Source organism: Gallus gallus, chromosome 28 (assembly GCF_016699485.2).
Source record: "Gallus gallus isolate bGalGal1 chromosome 28, bGalGal1.mat.broiler.GRCg7b, whole genome shotgun sequence".
NCBI classification, from domain to species: domain Eukaryota; kingdom Metazoa; phylum Chordata; class Aves; order Galliformes; family Phasianidae; genus Gallus; species Gallus gallus.
This window is the reverse complement of record NC_052559.1, coordinates 3,207,353-3,227,764: the sequence shown is the minus strand read 5'-3', so window position 1 is coordinate 3,227,764 and position 20,412 is coordinate 3,207,353. Positions and strand designations below refer to the sequence as shown.

The 20,412-nt window shown below is 44.3% G+C and overlaps 1 protein-coding gene across 9 annotated transcripts; it reads left to right on the top strand.

Annotated features, from left to right (window-relative positions):
• Positions 1 to 137: 137 nt before the first annotated feature.
• On the top strand, positions 138 to 20,025 carry LOC101750583 (uncharacterized protein KIAA1958). Of its 9 annotated transcripts, XM_040653713.2 has the most exons (7): positions 138 to 205; positions 7,970 to 8,106; positions 9,001 to 9,103; positions 9,522 to 9,619; positions 15,017 to 15,094; positions 15,797 to 16,997; positions 18,762 to 20,025. In XM_040653713.2, exons 5-7 carry the CDS (start codon positions 15,092 to 15,094, stop codon positions 19,595 to 19,597), a joined length of 2,040 nt encoding a protein of 679 aa, XP_040509647.1. In that variant the 5' UTR covers positions 138 to 205; positions 7,970 to 8,106; positions 9,001 to 9,103; positions 9,522 to 9,619; positions 15,017 to 15,091; the 3' UTR covers positions 19,598 to 20,025. The 9 variants fall into 9 exon arrangements, with proteins under 9 accessions (XP_040509647.1, XP_040509645.1, XP_040509644.1 ...); XM_040653711.2 differs by lacking the exon at positions 7,970 to 8,106; XM_040653710.2 differs by lacking the exon at positions 9,522 to 9,619.
• The last annotated feature ends 387 nt before the right edge of the window (positions 20,026 to 20,412 follow it).

Here is a 20,412-nt window from a genome sequence, read left to right as displayed (position 1 = left end):
CACGCGTCCGCCATCTTGATTGGGGGCAGGGCATGGAATAACCGCATCGGGAGCCATCTTGAGTACGGGCAAGGGTGCTAACGTGCACATTGTGTTGTCATCCACGGCGTGGCCCGGCGCCCTGCAGACTCCTGCGCGGGGAGCGGCCGCCGCCATCTTGGCTACGGGCAGGGAAGCCGCGCGCTCCTGTCAGCCACCATCTCGAGTAAGGGAGACGCGATCAATTAGGTTAATGATTTAGAAATGCTAGTCTGGGGGGAGGGGGGGGAGGTGATAAACTTATACAGCACTTAGGAGTTTTTTCTTAAAATCCAGGGCAAAATCTGTTTATTTATTTGCGGATAACGTCTTAAGGATCAGGATTACGCAGAGAGGGAGTGCCTGAGGTAAGGCCGCGTTCCCCTCAGGTACAGCTGTGGCACCGTTTGCTGACAGAAACGCCTCTTTTCCAGTTAGTGATTACTTAGTTAAGCGTGTTTCGTTCTGAATGCGTGTAATTGCTGCGGATCTCACAGAGGCTGAGGTAAAAATCCGCACTTTTTCTCTCTGTGGATTGTCAGACCTCTGAAAGGAGTACCTTTGCAGGTGCTGAGCCGCTTATGGCAAGTTTAGTGGGTATGTTTGTATTGGATTCTTGGCTCTCTTAAACATAACTGTCCGCCTCCTCTGTGTGCCATGAGATGCAGGTCCTTTAAAATCGTTGAAGAAAAGGAACAGAGGTGAAGCATCCCTCTGGTTCAGGTGCTCACCCCACAACACTCCCACCCGGCAGCACTGGGCTGCCCCTCCTGCTCACACCATCTCATAATGGCATTTGCCTCCTGAAATGCTGTGTGTCTCTGTTTAAATATAGCCAGTATTTCCTCGCTGGGAATTCTACCAGCGTTATTTATTTTCTTTGCCTCGCTTGTCATAACCCCATCCTTTGACTGCAGCACAAAAATTAATTGTCCCAGGCCTCCCTACGAGTCCCTTGTGTAGCACTGAATCAAATATCTAACGTTCAGTCGACATTGATCTTGGCTTCATTAGCTGCAGCCCTGTTTTGAGTGTTTCTAGGCAACATAATACTGGTCTTGCTGCAGAAAGGATCCCTCATCCCTCACTCGCACACCCACTGCTGACATTTTTGTGAAAACATTTGTACAGATCTGCCAATCTGCCTCTGTTGTCGGCGGTAAACAAATACAGATCGTGGATGGAAGCACAGGAGCTGTAACAGCAGTGTCTGTGGCACCTGCAAAGGTTTGGGGAAAGAATTAAAAGTGCAAACAAAACATGGAGTTGTGTCCTTGGGCAGTGCTTCTGCTTAATGTTAGGTAGTTCTGACAGGTACAGGCATGCCTTCTATATTCTCATTTCCTTCTGAAGCATACATAGACAGGTAACTATATGGAAAAAAAAAAAAGACGTTAAAAATGTGAAGCCAGCTGTAAGTTTTTCTTGATCATATATTACTGTGTTGGTTCCTATAGCCCAGAGCCCTGTTTTCTCATAGAGAGGTGGGATGCTTCGCTTGTCAGCTCGCTGCCCTCACTCTTGGCACCATCTGTGACATGCAAGAGCTCCCAATGAGCTCAGATTTTATCAAGAGCTTCATTGGGCTCCCAGCCATTTGCTCTTTGCAGCAACAGTAAAGTTCAAAATGGAGAAGAGTTCTTCCCTTCTTGGTCCCTACAGGCGACCAAAGGCCCCTTCTGAAATCCAAGTCACCTTGCTAGGTACTGCATATGAAAGGAGGCTTAGCTTATCTTGTACTTGATAAGAGATTTACAGCTTAGATGAGTCAAAGAATGTGAAAACGATGGGATTGTGTGATTTGCTTTGGAGTTGCTGAGCTGAGAGCCAGAGTTCACCTGATTTGATCAAAGCAGAGCAGGAATTTGATTCCTGTCTCGCAAGCCATAACATAGTTTCTCCAACTGTGCCTATTTTAAGTTATGTTTCATATGGAATAGTTTCATTTCATATTATCTAATGTCTAATTTTCTGGTGGCTGTTGAAATCAGTTTATTGCATGTGCAGATATGCCAGCTGCTTTTCAAATATCTTTGGAAAAGCAAACATGGGTGGATGCTATCAAGGGTTTATTATATTTCAAAGACCTCTCGTGCAGTTGTGGTCTAACTAAAAAAACTCTTTAGATTTGTGCAAGCTTACTCAGATTTTGTAGCAGAAATGCTGATTATGCAACCTTTTATCATCTTACTGTAATACTTAACAGAAACTCTAGTATCTTTTTTGACACAATGGTAGCAAACTGACGAAGGATACTATTGTGTAACGCAGCATTTCTCTGGGCCAAACAGGAAAATGCATTTGAGAACAAGATAATACTTTATGAAAAACAAAACTGTATCTGGGAGAATGACCTGACTCTGTATCTTTTTGTTTTGAAAAAGAAGCCCACATGAAAATAGCCATGTGAAAAAAAAAAGAAAGAAAGAAAGAAAAAAGGAGGAGGAGAAGGAAAAAAATATGAATCAGCTTCTTTGGTACAATCCAGCACAAGGTCCCACCCTCCCCCAGCTCCAGTTACTCACATGGCCAGAAAGGCCTTGGAGAGACACACCCAGGTTTTTCTCTTTCTAAGCCCTTCCTGCCGACGTTATCTCTCTGAGTTTAATTTGCCATGCTGGGAAGAGAAACCTCTGAAACGAAAAGGACCGTTTTCCTGCCTTTTTCCCTTGTATTTTTAAGTAGCCCTGCAGCCTGTGCTGCAGCCACAGGATGCTTTTCTGCGTATTCCTTGGCAAGCTAGAAAGCTTTTTCCCTCTTCTGCTGACTGTTCAATCCTGCCCTTCTATCAGTGAACTGAAAACAAGAACACTTCAAAAATATGGTCTCTGATGAGGAAAATGAACTACTGTCTGCAGTGTATATCCTAGATAGTGCTTTTAATGACAAAACATTCTTTTCCTGCACCCACCTCTCCCTTTTTATTCTCAGTACCTTGCAAACTCCTAAACCAGGAAACACTTTCATATGTAACTGCTACAGTATAGCCCCGATGAAATCTGGAGTGGCAGGGGGTGTTTCAAATAACTTTGCTTATTCTTGTTGCTTTTCTTTCTTTTAAACCACTTTCGATTAACATGGCTGTTTTGTTTAGAAGAGTATTTGCAGCTTTAGCAACATCTTGGGATGCCAAGAACATTCTTATGTGCATCATTCACAATGCCACATCACAGCCCTGGAAATGGTTAGGCTAGAGCTAGCAGAGAAAGAGCGTTCTCACTGCTGTGTTTATCAGTCCAAAGTAAGACCTGTGTGTCTGCTGATCAGCCAGCCTGAGGAAGGGGGCAAGGAGGGGGACCAGAAGCACTGCAGGGCAGGAGTTACAAGCTGCACAGGCAGAGAGCTGGGTTACTGGAGGAAGAGGAGTGAGCACACAAGCTGGCTGTGTTAGCTCAGTGCTAAGGTCGTTTCCTAACTGTAGGCTTTCAGTTTTACCAGCAGCATACATCATTAGCAAAGGAAGTATTTTTTTCTGCTGATCCAGAAAGGTTTGGCACTGTAGAATTATCAAAAAGTGGACCAGTTGGTAGGTGATCGATGCATTGTTTTGAAATTGAGCTTTATGTATTTTCAATATTAGACAGAAGGAAATGTTTCAAAGCATCTCGAGCTGCAAAACTGAATGCTGTGTTAGCTGTGCCATGCAGCAATTTGATGCTTCCCTTCCAAGGACAAAGATGGATAGCACTTTGCAAGCAATTTTATCTGCACATGAAACTTCTCGTTAGAGCTGCCATTTTATGATCCAAATTCACCTTTTTACAGCATTGGCACAGTCTGTCCACGCTGTAGTTCTGTGCTGCAAGTGTTTGCATCGAGTTAAAATTGTAAGAACAATCACAAAATCTGAAGTTTTACATTTCTTCCCTCCTTCCTAATGAATGACGAAATGAGAGACTTATCTATATGTGTTATGCTGTTATCAGCTCGTGTTATTTCAGAACTTCCCTGTCTTCGCTGCTCCTCGCAGATGCTTTCGGGTGACTCATTTCCTGTGAGGGATGAACCAGCCATTTCCTGGCTATTGAGTGCATTGGACTTTTTTTTTTTCTTCCAGTGTGTGTTGGAGTGGATTCTTCTCTGGTTTGGTTATGCCCCCTCTAACTTACACCAGAACTGCACACAAGATGTGCACAGGTCAGTTTCTGTCCTGTGTGCCCATATAATTTCAACTCTTTCCTCCAACCAGTGATTCCAATTTCCTGTGCCACTATTTATTCATACTTCCCGGTGTGATTCTAACTGTTGTGGACAGCTTGATTCAACAGTGTCACTGAGCTAAGAATGTCTGATCACTGTAGTTCTAGCCAGGCTGAAGTATCTCAGCTCTTTCATGCAGCTTTTTACTGCTTTGTAGGTGTTTTTTAATAAATTATTCTTCTAATCTAATTTCCCAAGATTTCATTTGAATATTTAGATTCATTAGCCTGTTATACATTTGTAAGGTTTGGGAAAAAAAACCCACACAATAGGGATACTGCCTCTTGAGTCTGAATGTAGTGCATGTTGTGGGGATGATCACTGAATAATTCATACCCTTGATGATTTATTCATGCCCAGAAGCTGGATACCTCCACTGTGACTTTCCATTATCTCAAAGAGAATGCAAGTTCCTATTCAACTGTACCAAGCTTAAAAGCACAAGTAGCAGCCCTTGTATTAGCACACAAGGCATGGTATCTCAGGCAAATAGAGCAGGTGTGCATTAAAAACCACTCCTTTACCATGTTTCCAAAAGGTTTCTGCTCAGCAACAAATGGAAAACTCCTGCCATTCCAGTGCTAAGTGTATCACCATTGACACAGAAGCTGAAATACAGGTAGATATCATTGCAAGTTCTTCAGCAAGGAAGGCTGGTGAATGAACACTCAAAGCTCTTTTCCAGTGGTACACAAACAAAATGAGATGCTGTGGCTGTGATGCAGAACAGTCTGAGCGTGGAGGATGGACAAACAGGCCATGGCTGCGTGATTTGATACCGCAGAGCTGATCCCCTTCTCCACAAGAAATTGCAGTCTTATTTTCCATTGTAATATTACAGATTCTGAGACAGTTGGTACAGATGCAGTGAGACTGTTCCTTGCCTTCTCAGGAAGCCCTGCAGGAAAGCTTGGACAAATAGCAGCAGTTCAGACTGATCTCCTTCCAATCCCACGTGCACTATCAAAAATGCACCTTTAGTAAAACAGTGCAGATCTGAGGCTCCTGACCTAGGTGAGGATTCTGCAAGACACTCAAATTCCACTTGTCTAGAAAGTATGAAAGATGATCCCATATTTCAGCAAAGTCAAGCCACAATCCCCCTAGCTGGCTGCTATGAAATTTCCTAATTGTTTACCCTGTGATCCTGACTTCTTTTGTCCTTGGAATAGGCTCTACATCAGCATAATTAAAAATGTCAAACATGCTTGAGAAACTCTCCAAGCTGCTAAAAATGAATGTGAATTTCCTCTCCACAACCTCGCTTCATCTTTCCCTTACTCTGGCCTCAGCTTTACAAAGTGGTCTGTTTCCAGCCCTTCAGCATAGTTTGCATTCCACTGCCAAGAATGAACATTTATTTATACAAACAACCATCCTTACAAGCACATCTCCCTGTGCTATCCCAGGGCAGTGAAATAAACATAATTTCTGTTCTCTGCTGTGTAGCTTAAGTTCTACATTTCTTTTTCTTTATTCAGAGGCTTTTTTTTTTTTTTTTTCCAATAAAAGATTGGTGCAGTTCAGTCACCCTCCGTGCTACAAATCTGCTCAGAAAGAGACCGGAATGCTCTTTTATTTCCTTACAATGATTTTATTTTATTGTGCTCTAATGATGGTGCCAGTTTCCTGATAAACCATGTAGGGGGTCTCGATGGCTTGGCAAGCAGGGTTTAAAGAGATCTCACTTCTGTGGGAACTTGGAGGGCTTTGTGTAACTCAGAGCTGGAAGCTCAGGTGCCTGCTTTTCTCACTACTACTCGGTAACCTGGTTCTCCCAGCTCCGTTACTGGGCTGCTAATTCTTCCATCAGCACAGGTGACATTGTAAAAGGGATCAGTGGTAAAGGAAACAGCAGCTACCAGGTGAGCAGCATGGTAACAGCCTCATGTGGCAGGGGAGCCTGAAGCTCATGCATTATTTCTAAAGGCTCTCCATTGCTCACCTGTCAGGCTGAGGTATTGTTCACTGAAATGCTAGCTCATCACCTCTGTCCTCTGTCGTCAGGCTGTCTCCCTTTGCATCTGCTGTTTAAAAGGATATAACACAGATGCTAGATGACTCCAGACAAGGGAATTTCAGAGTCTGAGCACAGTTCATTTAAATGAAAAAAAGAAGGAGCCCTAAAAGGGATAGAGATGCACACATGTAGAAATTCTCCATTAGATATATATATATCTGCAAACTGTTGCTCACTTACTGTAAGCATGCCAGATTTGTCTGTGCAAGAGCCAGCTTCCCTTCTCAGTTGATGTAACTGTTTGTAACTAGGAGTAATATTGAGATTGATAATGTTTACAATTACCTCCACCAGGGAATAAGACAGAGTAGTTTTCTAGGGAAATCTCTCATTTGCATTTTGAGGTAAGGGAGAAACAAGTGACCCCAAAAGAACATGAAGTAGCCCAAGGGAAGAAATGCAGAGACATAACTCTCTTTTGGAACTGCCAAAACTGTGCTTCCCCTCCCCCTTCCCTCATATTCCTTTTGAGGTCCCAAATGCAGTTTATAGGTGCTTCAGCAGCACAGCTGAATTAAAGCTCTTTTTTTCCACATTAGTTCAAGAACAAATATTTCCAAATACATCTGAAAAAGTAATGGGGCTGACATCAGACTGCTGCATGCCTGCCATGAGGCCCGCATTGTCATACAGGCTAATAAAGACATCATTTTCCCAGGGCTTCAGCTCTATTAAGCACAGAGCTCCAAATGATTTCCTACTTGGATCAAAGATGTGTTTGTTCCAGTGCCACTTAAGTTTAAAAGGCAATACTGGGAATGAATGAAATCTCCCCAGTGGCAGCTGCTGAGGTTCAATGGGTTTGTCAGTGCCATAATTATGCAGCGGACGTCTTCTGTTTGCTGGCCCATATGTTCCTGGAGGATGTTATGTAATGGAAGCAGCACTGGGAAGCCTTGCTACCAAAGCAGAGGGGTTTTGCTTTTGTGCTAGGAAGACTTGCTTGTGTTTCCAATGGCAAAAAATAAAATAAAATAAAAAATAAAAAAATAAAAAAAAATGGAAAGAAACATTCTGATTTCAAACCAGCATGGGTCTTATTTGCTCCAAGTAGATGGAAGTGTAACAAACAGAAGCAGTCACCTACATCCAATGTCTTCAAACCAGACATTTTAATAGGGAGACTGACTACTTACTATCATATTTACATACATACTAGTTACAGCTGGTCTCTGCAAGTCAATGCCCCACCTAGCTAATGTTAGGAGTGGTCACTGTGATCAGTGGCAGAGTTTGGTATGACCCTGGATTCTAAGAATAAATGTGGCTTCTTTTCCTGTGCTGCTCTGCCTCACAGCACTTCTTTCTCACCTCTGTAGCTTAGGGTCTGGGTGCTGATGAGAAATGTCTGCTCATTAAGTAGCTATCTTCTTGTCCTGTTGATTGTACACCACATTTTCTGTGTAACAGACCATGAGAGTGGACTGAGAACTCCAGGGTGTTAAAACAGGCATCAAAAGAACATTGAGACATGAGCCTGCAAAATGTGAAGTCAGGGAGGATCAAGAGTGCTCAAGTTCTCTGTTGCCAAAGAAACAAAGGAACACGATATTCTCTAGAATGCTTAATATTTAATGTGGCGAGATGCTCAGACACAAGGGCAGTGAATGCAGGGCGCAGTGACAGCACCGTACCAGAGGTGCCTCGTGTCAGCTGGTTTGCAGAACGTTATGCTACCTGTGCCTTCTCTAAACATCATTTCATTAATATGTGCTCTCGTTAAAAACACAGCATCAGCAGTGCACAAAAGAGACTCCTGATGACTGGGCCATTTCAAAAGGACATGAACAGTGGCGTATCTTAAGTGCCGGAGATCTGTCACTGACTTACTTCCTGCCTTTCACACACTGCAAGCAGCTGAAGTCAAGGTGAACTGAAACATTCTTCCTGCGAGGCCAAGTATAATTGAGAGGGGCAGCTGTAAGTGTTTTCTTGCATGAAGGATGAGGCTTAGAAATAAGTATCTAACTTCATTTATTGAGAAGATACTTAATTTCATAGTGTGTTACTCCTGCAACAGCGTGAAGTCAGCTAGCAAGATTTGCCCTTCTGAGTTTTGCCAGAGCACTGAAGTACACCTGTGGTCAGCAAAGAAGCAAAAAGGATATTATGTAAATGCAGGAGCATGGCTGTGGCTGAGAGCATACAGTGCAAGATCCAGTAAGAGACAGCTGGCTTTATGGTGTGGGCTTGGAGAGGTTTCCAAATTGTTTTCCAGAAGTGCCTTTTGTGCACCTGGGACAATTACAGCAGAGAACTCCAGACCTGAACTCACTCATTACCTCATATATATATATATTTTCTTGAATTTAGAGAATAGACTTAATTATTTGCTCTTGCTCATACTTTGGAAAGAGTGTTATCACTGCTGTAGGACAAAGGTTGGCAACCTCTTATGGATGCTATGCCAGAGTGTATTTTTCTTTTCCAAATTAGTGGTGAGGTCAGTGCTGGGTTTTGCTATCTCTCCAGAGGCAAGATGCCATCCATCTGTGGTACTTTTCATCCGTGAGACTCAGCTCCTGCTGAATGCAGCACTCAAGTGGGAGACAGAAACTGGGAGCTACTGCCTGTTAGGGTGCTTCTCCAGATAACGCTGGTCGCAGCTCCTGCCTCAAGATGCTACTCAAGAGTGACTGCAGACTCAGCACTAAGGGCAGAGAACCTTCTATTTGTTTCTATTCCACACAAGGGATCTTCAAGTTGCTTTAAGATCACTTTTGTAAATAACTAACATGTTCTTCTTCTCTCTTATTTCCTAGGCTACCCTGTCCTCCAGGTGCTAGTGAGATCCTTGTCTTCCCTCCCTAGACTGCAGTGCTCTGTGAGAGGCTTCTTGAAGCATCTCTAGTGACCCAGGAGGAGGTAAGGGACACAGTGACACTTCCAAAGGCAACAGTAGAAAATTCTGTCACAGCAAAAGCTCCAGTGGTGGAAAGTCTACTTCCAGGAGCCATAGCCATTTAGCATCACATCCAAAGCAAACCTTCATAAACACCCGAGGTGTAAAAATGGGAGTTAGCTCTTTGCCTGTTGCAAGCAAAACTGACTTCTGCACACACCCCCATATGGAGTCATCACAGATATGCAGTGCTTCCAGAAAGGTGAAATCCTCAAGCCTGGGAAAGAGTTAAAGTGTCAGTAGTTAAAAATCATTCCCTATTGCTAAGTATATATATATATAGGTTAGTATGTCTCACTGTGAACAATTAGGTCTAATTACAAGTCATGGTTTCACCACAAACACTATTTAATAACAATTTTTCTACCACATTTCATGCAGAGTGTTTTATGAAGCATTACCCCCTGCGTGTGGTTTGGCAATGTGTGATGCAGAACAGATGAAAAAGTGTTTGGGTTAAGGTCAAATAAAACTCACAGGTCAGTGCTGGGGACTTTGGGTGGTGCTCCTTCCGGCCAACAGCACTGCTGATTCCTCTTTAGTTCAGTGGATGTTAGCAAATGTGCTTTGTGCCACTTTATAACCTCAGCTAAAAAGATTGTCCAGGAATAGATAAAACTGCCACGAACACATTAACAACAGAATTGAGGAAGATAAGCAAGTTCCTTTTAGCAGGCTGACAAATGGGACGTTAATATTTAATAACAATAAAAAACATCAAGAGAACAGACGCTGAAGGCACTGAAGATACAGTAACAGCCTTATCGCTGAGCCAAGGTCTGTGCAGGGAGCAGTTCCTGTGCTCAGCTCAGGCAGTATCACCAGTCAGCATTGCACAGCACTGTATTTTTAGCAGCAAGATAGCCAGCTTCCTACGAGGTGAGCACACTGAGGGGTCAGTGCATAGAATCGTGGAATCATTTCGGTTGGAAAAGACCTTTGAGATCATCACCTCCGACCACCAGCCTGACCTACTGCGCCCCATCACTAAAGCACGCCCCTGAGTGCCGTTGCTGTTAGCGCCCCTTGGGGTCAGTCAAGCAGGCGGGGCCGTGCTGGTGGGAGGGGCTACTGTGGTGGGCGGGGCATGTCGATGGCAGGGACAGTGTTGATTGGCGGGGCGGTGGCGGTGGGCGGGGACTCGACTGTGGGCGGGGCGCAAAGCGCATCCCGGCGGGCGAGCGCCCTCTGGCGGGGCCGCGCAGTGAGCTCGCTCCCTACAGAGCGGGCGGGGAGGAGCGCAGGTTTTGGCCGTGGTGTGTGCAGGCTCTGTGAAATGGTGAGGGTTAGAATCATAGAAGTTACCATAGACGATGATGTTGCCACGCGGCTAGCGAAGCTCGAGCTTCCTGAAAAATGCTGCAAAGAGTGAGACGGACGACTACAAGAGTGAAAAACTCTCATACAAACACCTTCTTGCCGACAGACATCCTCTCCTGTTAATTAAGTGAAAGATTATTTTAACACAAACAGCTGCTGGGGAATGAAGCAATTTCCCACAGTCAGCTCCCTGCTGACACAATGGGGCACTCACCCCTAGTGCAGGTCTGGAAGGAAAAAAAAAAAGAAAAAAGGAAAAATAAATCAGCCTACATATAGAATAGTTATGGAAAATAACAGCCCCCTCTCCCCTGATGGCACTAATCCTAAGTGTGAGGCCACTCACAAATGGCAGCACTAACAGGATAAGCAACACAATTGTGATCGATGTCGTAGCATTTTCCACCCAAGTAACAGATTTACCCTATTCCAAATTCAGCTTTCATACTTTTTTTTCCCCCCCCTATTTATAGCAGTTCATGTTTTAAAATTAATTTTTTCCTTTACTACATCTGTTTTTAGAGGCTGATTACTGGTTGTTGGAGCAGGCGAGCCGTTGCCAGCTGGCTGCAGGCTTTTATTGGCTCTGTTTGAAGATGGCTTGATTTAGAGCTCACAGTTCTGTTACAAGGACGGCAGCCATGTAATGCAGACCCTCAAGAAAAGAGATAATTAGGACTCAGATGAAAAAATGTGTCCAGTTCTTTGGACCAAAATGCTCTTGTTCAAGGAATGTAGTTACTGTATGCTAACATTTAACAGCAGTCTCTCAGGACTGGTACACACAATCAGATCCGGCCCTCTCTCAGAGAGCTGGATGTTGCTTTCTCTCAAAATACAGACGTGCCACCCTGTAGCAAGTACTAAGTATCTTGGGAACTGCATTTCTGCAAGCAGGGCAGGAGTGGTGGAGAGAGTTGAAGAAGTGCTGAGAAGGCTATGGTACATTGTGGGGAGGAAAGGAACAAACGTGGCAGAGAACAGGAAGAACGATGTGCTGGGAAATGATTAATCCACCCCAAAGGCCCTTGCTAAGAAGTGGTGGGACAAGTTCAATGCTTTTTGGCAGCCACAAGCAACTTCTGCTCCACACTCAGCCCCCTCCTTGCTCCTTTCAAGCAGACGTGCTCAAGCACAACTTCCTCTTGCTGCAGCCCAGACGCCCTGTCCCCACAGCAGCATCCCTCACCCATTCCCTACAGCTCTCTGGCAGCCCAACCCCTCCACTATGCATGTTTTACAGCTGTCCCGTGTCCCTCCACCTCCAGTAAGTGTTACTCAAGCAAGCAGGAACAAACAACCCATGCTGGGGGAGGGGGGTGGGAGCCAAGTTTAAGAACTGCTGCTCTGTATCCTGTTTTCCAACCAGGATTGTTCCAGTTTCCTGCACTGTCTTATCTAGAGCTGAAAAGCCAAAGCTCTCATATTTACTTGCTTTGTGCGTGCCTCAGCTTTCTAATCTGTGAAACAGACCTTATGAGACATAAGAGAAACACATCCAGGACTATTACAGGGTGGAGGGACAGGAACAGTGTGGTTAAAGGTCTTCCAGTGTCTATACAATTAGGCTCTTTATTTAGTTCTCCTGCTTGCATAAGTCTGTGTACATCACAGAGAGTTTCAGACAACCATCCACACACTATAATGCTGCATGGAGTTCATGGAAATGTAAAAGAGTAAAAGTATGGATATTTATGTTAGGTGATTCATTTTCCCCACAACAGCTCAAACCAGGCACAGGAACATCTTAAATAGGAAGAAGCATTTCAGTGCTTACAGTCAGCTTTAAGGGCCCCACTGAAATGCTGCAGGCTCCTTTAAAATACACTTGACCACATTTTTTGAATGCATAGATAAAATAAGCATATATTATGTTAACATCTTGAAAGCTTACCATGTGCAGGGCCATGAGAGAGCAAAACAACTTCTTCTTTCCTTTTTTCTTCTAGTGAGCATGAATTCATGTAACTCTAGGTTGTATTAATGCACTGATTTCCCTATGGGTTAAAAGCAAACAAACATTCACTGCACAGCTTTGGAATTTCCTGCTTTTCTGCATGAAGGTGTGGGTTCTACACACAAACTCCAAGCTCTGAACCCCTTCCCCACACAGAGCCTATTTTTGTTGGAAGCAGGTAGTGCCATAAACACAGGTTTTTTTTTTCTTTCTACCCCCCTCCCCCCCCCCTTTTTGCTCAGTTCTAATGGTAAATTCAGTCTTCCTCCACTTCACAGTTTCTTTGGAAGTACTCTCAACCAATGTAAATAAGAGAGCAGGAGTGGGCTGAAGAAGTACCCTCAGCTGATTACCAGAGTTTTTATTTGGACCTAAATCTGAAGAGAAAAAAGGCTTTTTCAATGAGATCAGGAAAAGGAAGACGTGTGCTTGGAGATAAGGAGAGATAAAAGCATTCCATTTAAGGGCTCCCGTGATAGAAATCAAGATGATCATCTGCCAAGTCACTAACTTCATGGCCTTATGACCACACAGAGCTTCCATTTCTATTACCTTTTCCCACACTGTGTAAGTGCCAAAGTGATGCATGGAAATTCTTTGTTTGCCCAAGCTGTCCTGCCCTTTGGGGAGCAGTTACGCATGCTGAGCTCAAAGATAAAGCTCTAACTTGAGAAAGAGCAAAACAGTTCTCCCAGAGCTTAGATCAGCTTTTTATGGGCAGAGGAAGGCTGAGGAGCACTGCAGGGAGCTGCCCACTCCACTACTTTAAAGCAAATAGATTTTTGTTAGAAAATTCTTTAAAAATCCTGGCTTTGCATGTTTCACAAGCTTGCATCTGCAAACAGCACCGATAACTTTAGCCCAGAATGCTTTGCTATCAATAGGAAGCCATAAAAAGGAACACATGGATTGATGCTAGTGTAAGAGCAGAAGGGCTTTCCAGAGCTTTGCTGACATGCACCAATTTCACTCCAAGCTGCAGTGGTTCTGATGCCTACTGTTCATTCCTCACTGGGATGTAAAGCTGACATGACAAGAGAGATTCAAGCTGTGCTGCTTTTGCTGGAAGGGACATTCAGTACCACGGCCCATCAGCTGAACTTAGAGAGAACTTCTCTTGTGTCGCTTTGCTTTTGATTTATTTCTTTTTATCCTAGGCTTGTGCTTTGCCTAGTTAGGAAGAAGAAAACCTGTTATTTTTTCTACAGGTATTTGTTTGTATAGCTATTACCTCTGCCTGGTTCAAGAGGACCCCCTCATGCTGAGCAGTTCAGAAGTCCGCACCACTTTGATGGCCTTTTGTTTTCCTTCCTCTTAGAACAATTGCACTTTTGCCTGAACATTTTGCATGCTTACTCACTTGGGCTCTGCATTCAGCAAAGCACATTTTGCTTTGGCATCAGCAGACTGAAGTATTCATTTAAAATTCAGTGTGCCTAAGTGCTGTGCCAGCTTGAGCCGTGGAGCTGGGCTGCTGTACGGCCCCGGAGTGTGCTGCTTTCTGGAAGTTCTGAATCAACAGAGCAAGGCTTGTGTAAACACACTTCCAGGAGCTCTTCAGCAGAGGAATTTGGCCAAGCAGTGGTTTCCCAATCCCCGAGTTTTGTCTGTCACGACACAAGGACTGCCCCCACCACATGGCTCCTGTAGCCCCCAGCCACACTCCTTCCTCCTGGCAGCTGGGCTGGGTGCTGGGCCATGTCCTGTCCTGCCCTGGTTGAGGGAGCACAGCAGGGAGTGGGCCAGGTGCTGAGTGGAGCCCCAGATGCTGGCACACAGTTGGATACCTGCAGTATGACTGTGCACCTACAGTCTTTCCCTCAGTTTAACTAACCTGCTGGTGAAACAAATCCCTGCAGACAAACAACATGTTCACAGCTTACAAAGCAGCCCTACATCTGTCAGCTGGGATGGTTTTCTTCCGTCTTCTGCAGCTGGCTTGGAAGAGCAGCACACAGAGCTGGCAACCAGCCCTGGAGGCTCAAGCTCACAGCCTACAGGGCCAGAGCTGCTCCCACAGCCAGTTCGGACAGGATTCCAGTGTACAGTGCTTTCAGTTGGGCATCTTTTGCTGCCACTTAATGTAAAACTTTTAATTAATAACAGACTAAGATTCCTGGAGTAAAGACTAGCATTACGAATGGTGAATTCATGCAGTCTCAGTCACACAGGGCATCATGAGGCCTCTTAGCTCTGTTGCAATATTTGTACTGACAGTAAGGTGTGTAACCAATGACACAGGAATTACAGTGTCCTTCCAGACTATAACACAGAAATGTTTCTGCATTTCAGTTTGGAGAACTTAAGATTGCTAGCCACAAAGGGCCAGGGCTGGAAGGAACATCTCCCTTTTGAAATTCTGTCCTCAATATTTATATTTTGTTCCACTTTTTTTTTGGTACACTGTATAGGCAAATCCTCCAAATATTTACATAAGCCAAGCTTTCTATATGGGGTTCTTTTGGACTAAATGTGATTGCTTACCTCTGTGAAGATACACGTTCTATGGTAGCATTTATAGCCAGATATTTTACATATGCATATAAAAATATATTTTCTCTCTCTAAATACACACACGCATGTATGATGGTTATTTTAGGTTCTGAGAGAAAAAGAAAGGATATTCTACTGAACTGCACACGAAAGAACACCCGGTGAGATAAGAAACAGCAGCATGGTGAGTGTATCTTACAACATAAATTATACCAAAACCAATTATTTCTAGCAGAATCAGTTATAGCATTAAAATGACAGAATTTTAGACACGTGGATGTGAGGTCCATTTTTCAGCTTCTGGAAAGCATCCTCCCAACAACACAACTATGAGCCCTGTTGTCTGCAGGGGGGAGGGAGGCAGAGGAGCTGATTCCTGACACTTCCCCTTGTTGTTTTCCATCAGCGAGTACAGAATCATTGAAGGTACAAGCTTGCTCAGATCCACTTCAGTGAGGTACCTTCCCCTCAGCTGAGCTACAGCACCTGCTTGGGTGACTCAGCAAGTGTGTTAATCTTAATTGTGCTGTGGATTAAGGACACATGTGAACAGCTGCTGTGGCTCAGCTGCAGTGTGATCAATTCTTAAGCACAACTACTTGATCGAGGCACAAGCCCACAACTATGCATAAATTGTGGTTGTATCAATTATAAACTCACCATTCCAGAACCACACCCACATAACCCTCCAGGTCTTCAAAGAGGGCAATTTTTAAAATTATTATTATTATTTTTAAAGAAAGAACATACTGTTCTAGAAAGAATCATTAGAAGGATCACTGATGTGGAATTATTATTCTGTTGAGATGGGGCTGAAAGCAGCCCCCAGGACTACCACTTTATGCACATCCTCTTTCACTTAATGTCTTCCAACGTGTTTTTGCAGTTTGAGAGCATCACTGATGAAGACTACAGCAATGTCAGCTCGCTTTGCGAGGATCTCTCCAACCTTGTCACCTGGGCACACACCCATGGGGCTATATGCATTCATATCCCAGCCTTGGAAACCATGCAGAACATGGGTCAGCCTAGCAAGGACAATTCTGTTCTGTGGATCTGTGGAGCTGGACACGCCTACCACTGGACATGTGAAGATTTACACTTTGGAAGCAGGAAAGAGAATGAGGCTGCAGAAAAGAGAAAGAGGCAAACATCCTTTGGGGCTCCATCACGAGGCACTGCTTTAGGTGAAAAGAGAATCAAGATAGCCTCATCTTTTGAAAGGGTTAGAAGAGACAGCGCTGCCACAGGATCACGTGGCACACCTGCAGGGAGCTCTCAGCAAAAAGATACCATCTGCATAATACGTAATGAACAACCAGCCAGACAAAATCGAAGAAAGAGCAGATCCATGCAACCAGGCTCTGCAGCAGAGCAGCGTTTGTCAGTATCCATAGGCGAAATCAGAACAGACCTCTGTGAGATGAAGCTAGAATGCAGTGAAGATCTACACGTCATCTCTGATGATGAACAGTATGTACTGAATGCAGAACACCAAGAAGAGAGAATCAACCAGAATATTCTTTCACAGTCACCACCTGAAGATGTATCTGCTGAGGTAGGTTTGCGAATGTATTGTGATCAGAAGACAGAAATTAACAAGCAGACAGTCACCTCTGCATCTGGCTTTATCCCCACGACAACACCTACCCCAGCTCTTTGCTGTACTCTGAAATCTCCTGGAAGGGATCGAAAGATCCTGGAAAGCAGCTTCTTGAGTCTAGGTCCCCTTAATCCCACAGAGTTCACAAGAGAACATTCTACAGCAAGGGATTCCTCTGGGTCAGCAACGCCAAAAGAAGATTTAGAATTGATTCCTATCTCCAACACTGAAGCAAAAGCCCAGCGAGAGCCACCTGCCCCTGTGATGTTCTTTGAGCTTGAAGCCACAGTGGATGTCCAGCAGCAAATCCACCTGAGCTCTTCTGAGTTCAGTGTCTCAGGAACCTTAGACTTGAATGGGAATGCCACCGAGGGCCCTGCGGAGGAGAGCAGGCTGTCAGGGTCTGAGCAGGCCCCTCGTCCTTCAGCCTCACTGAGCACAGAAAGCAGGAATGCCAACCAACCTCCTGAACCTTCAGAAACCAGTAAGATGCCCTGGAGCTTTAATCACGGGAGGGTTTGTGGGCATGTTTCGCTTTCCCAACCTATTAAAGGAGGGTGACTTCTTTTAGCTGACAAAATATGTATTGTGGCATCTAAATAAATGCATCCTATTTAGGTCATGCCATTTCTACCAAAAGGGACTAAAAATATTCCTACCTTAAGCAATCATCACTTCCGTAGATAATGCCTTTTACTGAGATAACCAGATGTTGACTTGGCTGTAGCTTTAACTACCCACTTTGAATATTTTGGTCTTTCATTTGGTATCACCATACAGTATGTTGGCTGTACTTAAGACAGAATCCCTGTGAGAAACTGGAACCAGAGATGTGAACTCTGGTCTCACAGATGGAAAAAAGAATGAGGAAGCAACTTTAAAAGCAACAAAACAGAAATCTTGGCTGAAACTCTGGTTTAGGATAGATGTGTGATACAGTGGAGCCTTAATACCAGCTACACATCATTTAATTGAATGATTAAACACCTCGAATAAAATGCAGGTGCCCAGGTTTTTAAAGGCATTATAGTGAGCCACAACATTTGCATCAATTTGAATGCCTGCAGGTGGTGTTCCACGTCAATCCATGTAAACTGCTGGCTAGTCAGTTTCATGGTTTGGTGTGCTAGCATCTAGATGTAAGCACTGAGGCATCCATCTCTTCCCATGGACCAGTCAATAACAAAACAGAACAGGCAAAACACTGAGACAGCAGCACAGTAGAATCCACCTCCATTCAGTCACAGCATTTTATGATTGCTAAGCAAATACAAAATAGCTCAGTGCCAGAAGAAGAATTTCTAGATGTTGGCTCTAGAACCCTTTTTAATCTACTCCTTCTTCAGCCCTGGAAAAGTCACAGGTGAGCAGATGGAGCTCTACAGCAATCCAAAGAACTAATTTCTCATGCTGTATGGAACTAGGTAGATGTGGTATTGCCATAGCAACTTGAGAAAGAACCCAACTGGAATCCTGGCATCCCTTTCTTTAAAAATATACTTTTACTCATCTTTTCTTCTTCCTTACTATTCACCCCTAACTCTTGGCTCACGTTTTTATTTCACAGTGAGAGCTCTCCTGCCCTGAAGAGGTTTCAGGGCAGAGGAACACTTTGAAATGTGTCTTACATAATGACTGGTACAACATTTTGAACGTATAAAATGCAGGGCTCTCAGTCCTGAGGCAGATGACAGGATCCACATCCAGGCTGACTCCCATTCATTTGAACAGAGCAGACTTTGGCCCCTGGGGTCACCATAAAATACAAGGCAGAGTAGCTGCAAATTGCTGAAAGCACACCAAGTCCATTCTGGCTTGTTTGAACTTCGTGGCTAATGCTGCAGTAGCAGGACTGGAGCTGCTGGTTATGAGCATGGTTATGACCTCAAAGTCAGCCAGGGCAAAATTCAGTCTCTTACCAACATAAAGACAAGCCAGTAATGACAACTACAGTTCCCAGTAATTCTCTCCTAATTAAACATGATTCAAAAAGAAAATACCTTACAGTTATCTAGATAGTAGCGTGCAGATTCACCATTCAAGTGAGGAAGAGCAAGACGGGCTGTCCTTCCCTGTCCAGACAAGTGCTACAGAGTGGTGTGGGCAAGTCAGAACCAAAGCTTTAAAGGAAAGGCTTTGTGACTGACTGATTTTTAAAAAGAAGGTGAACATTATTCTGCATCTCTTTCTATTTCACTGATCTCCTTGCTGGTTGTCACTGATCACAGAGCTCTTTCTTATCTTTTAGATGTGCTGAGCAAGAGAAACCGCAATGCTGCCAACATCAGAGTTTTCAGAGAGTGGTTGGATGTGCACTGCCCTTCTGAAGCACGTGAGATCTATAAGCTGCCACCCAAAGACCTCGATAATTACCTGGCCTTGTTCTACACGTCTGCAAAGAAACAGAACGGCACGGATTTCTCCACTGGTTCTTTGCAGTTCTTTCAGAGCAGCATAGACAGGTACCTGAAGGATCACAGTTATAAGTACAGCGTGGTGAAAGGAGCTGAATTCAGAGCATCTCAGGAAGCCTTGAAACAGAAGCATCAGCTTCTATTCCAAAGAGAGAGAGAAGAAAACTGGACTCTCTTGGAGAACCTGACAGATGAGAACGTGGATCATCTCCGTAATAAGGGGCTGTTAAGTCAGAGCAACCCACAGGGCTTTCTGCACCTGATGTTTGTAAATATCATTAGGGGCTTCGGGGCGAGCACACACAACAAGGGCCAGAATCTGTACTGGGGACAGCTGGTGCTCAGAAGGGACGTGGCAGGGCTGGAGTACCTGGAGTGGAAGCACGACCTCAATGCAGACGGAGCTGTGGGGGAATCGGTTCCACATCTCTTTGCCAGACCCAACAGCCCCGAAAACTGCCCAGTCCAAGATTACAAGAAGTATGCAGAGAAGAGGCCGGGGGATATGCTGCATGATTACGACCCGCTGTATCTGTCCCCCAGACACATGTACTCCGTGTGGGACCAAGTGTGGTACAGCAGGAAATCACTGACCACGGCCAAAATAGGGAATATGCTGAAAGTCATTCTCCGGCAAGTCAAAGCATCTGAAAAGAAGCTCAGGAAATAAAGGCATCCACTTAATTTCCGTTTGAAAGGAGTGTGTTTTGAAGTTGCATTTGAGAAGTTTTAGTAGCAATATTCAGTAAAGGTGGAACATCTCTTCAGTTTCACCTTAGAACACAATGCCTGCAGGTTTGCATTGCTTTCGTTCCCAGGTGAAGTGAAAATCTGTTATTCTATAAACAGCACTGATATTTCTGTTAGTTAGAAAAGAGGATGTTAAGTTTTCACGTTTGCAAAAACAAAGCCAATGTTCTACAATGTTGTTAGTGATGTGATAGAACAGCTGGCATTAAATGGGAGGGGGCTCGTTAGCTGACACAATCAACTTCTTCAGCTGTTCAATTGCTATTCAGTCAATATATTCTCTTCCAGTCCAGGCAAGTTGTTGGATTGAATTGTTGATGCATTCAAATAAAACAGTTTTGCTTGACATTGTTTGCCTGTTCTAAAACAGCAGAACCAAACAAGAAGATACCGACAGGTCAGCCTTTCTTTTCCCCTGCGCTGATCTGTTTAGTCCATGCTCATGGAAGGCTGATACCTCACAAACCAGGTGGCACCATCAAACAGCAGAGCCCTTCCACAATCACACAGGTGTCTCTTGCTTCTCTGGGCTGCTATGAGAAAAAGACACAGGAAGCAAACAAGCTGATGGGGGCTGGGGATCCCATCCCGCCCCCCATGCTGTGGTTCTGTGATTGCCAGCCTGACTGTGGCTCAGTGAGCAGGAATGTGGGCGCTGAACAGCCCTCCCAAGGGAAGTGACTGCTGAAGGCTTCTGCAAAACTGCTTTCTTTTCCCCTTTTTATAGGTGGGATT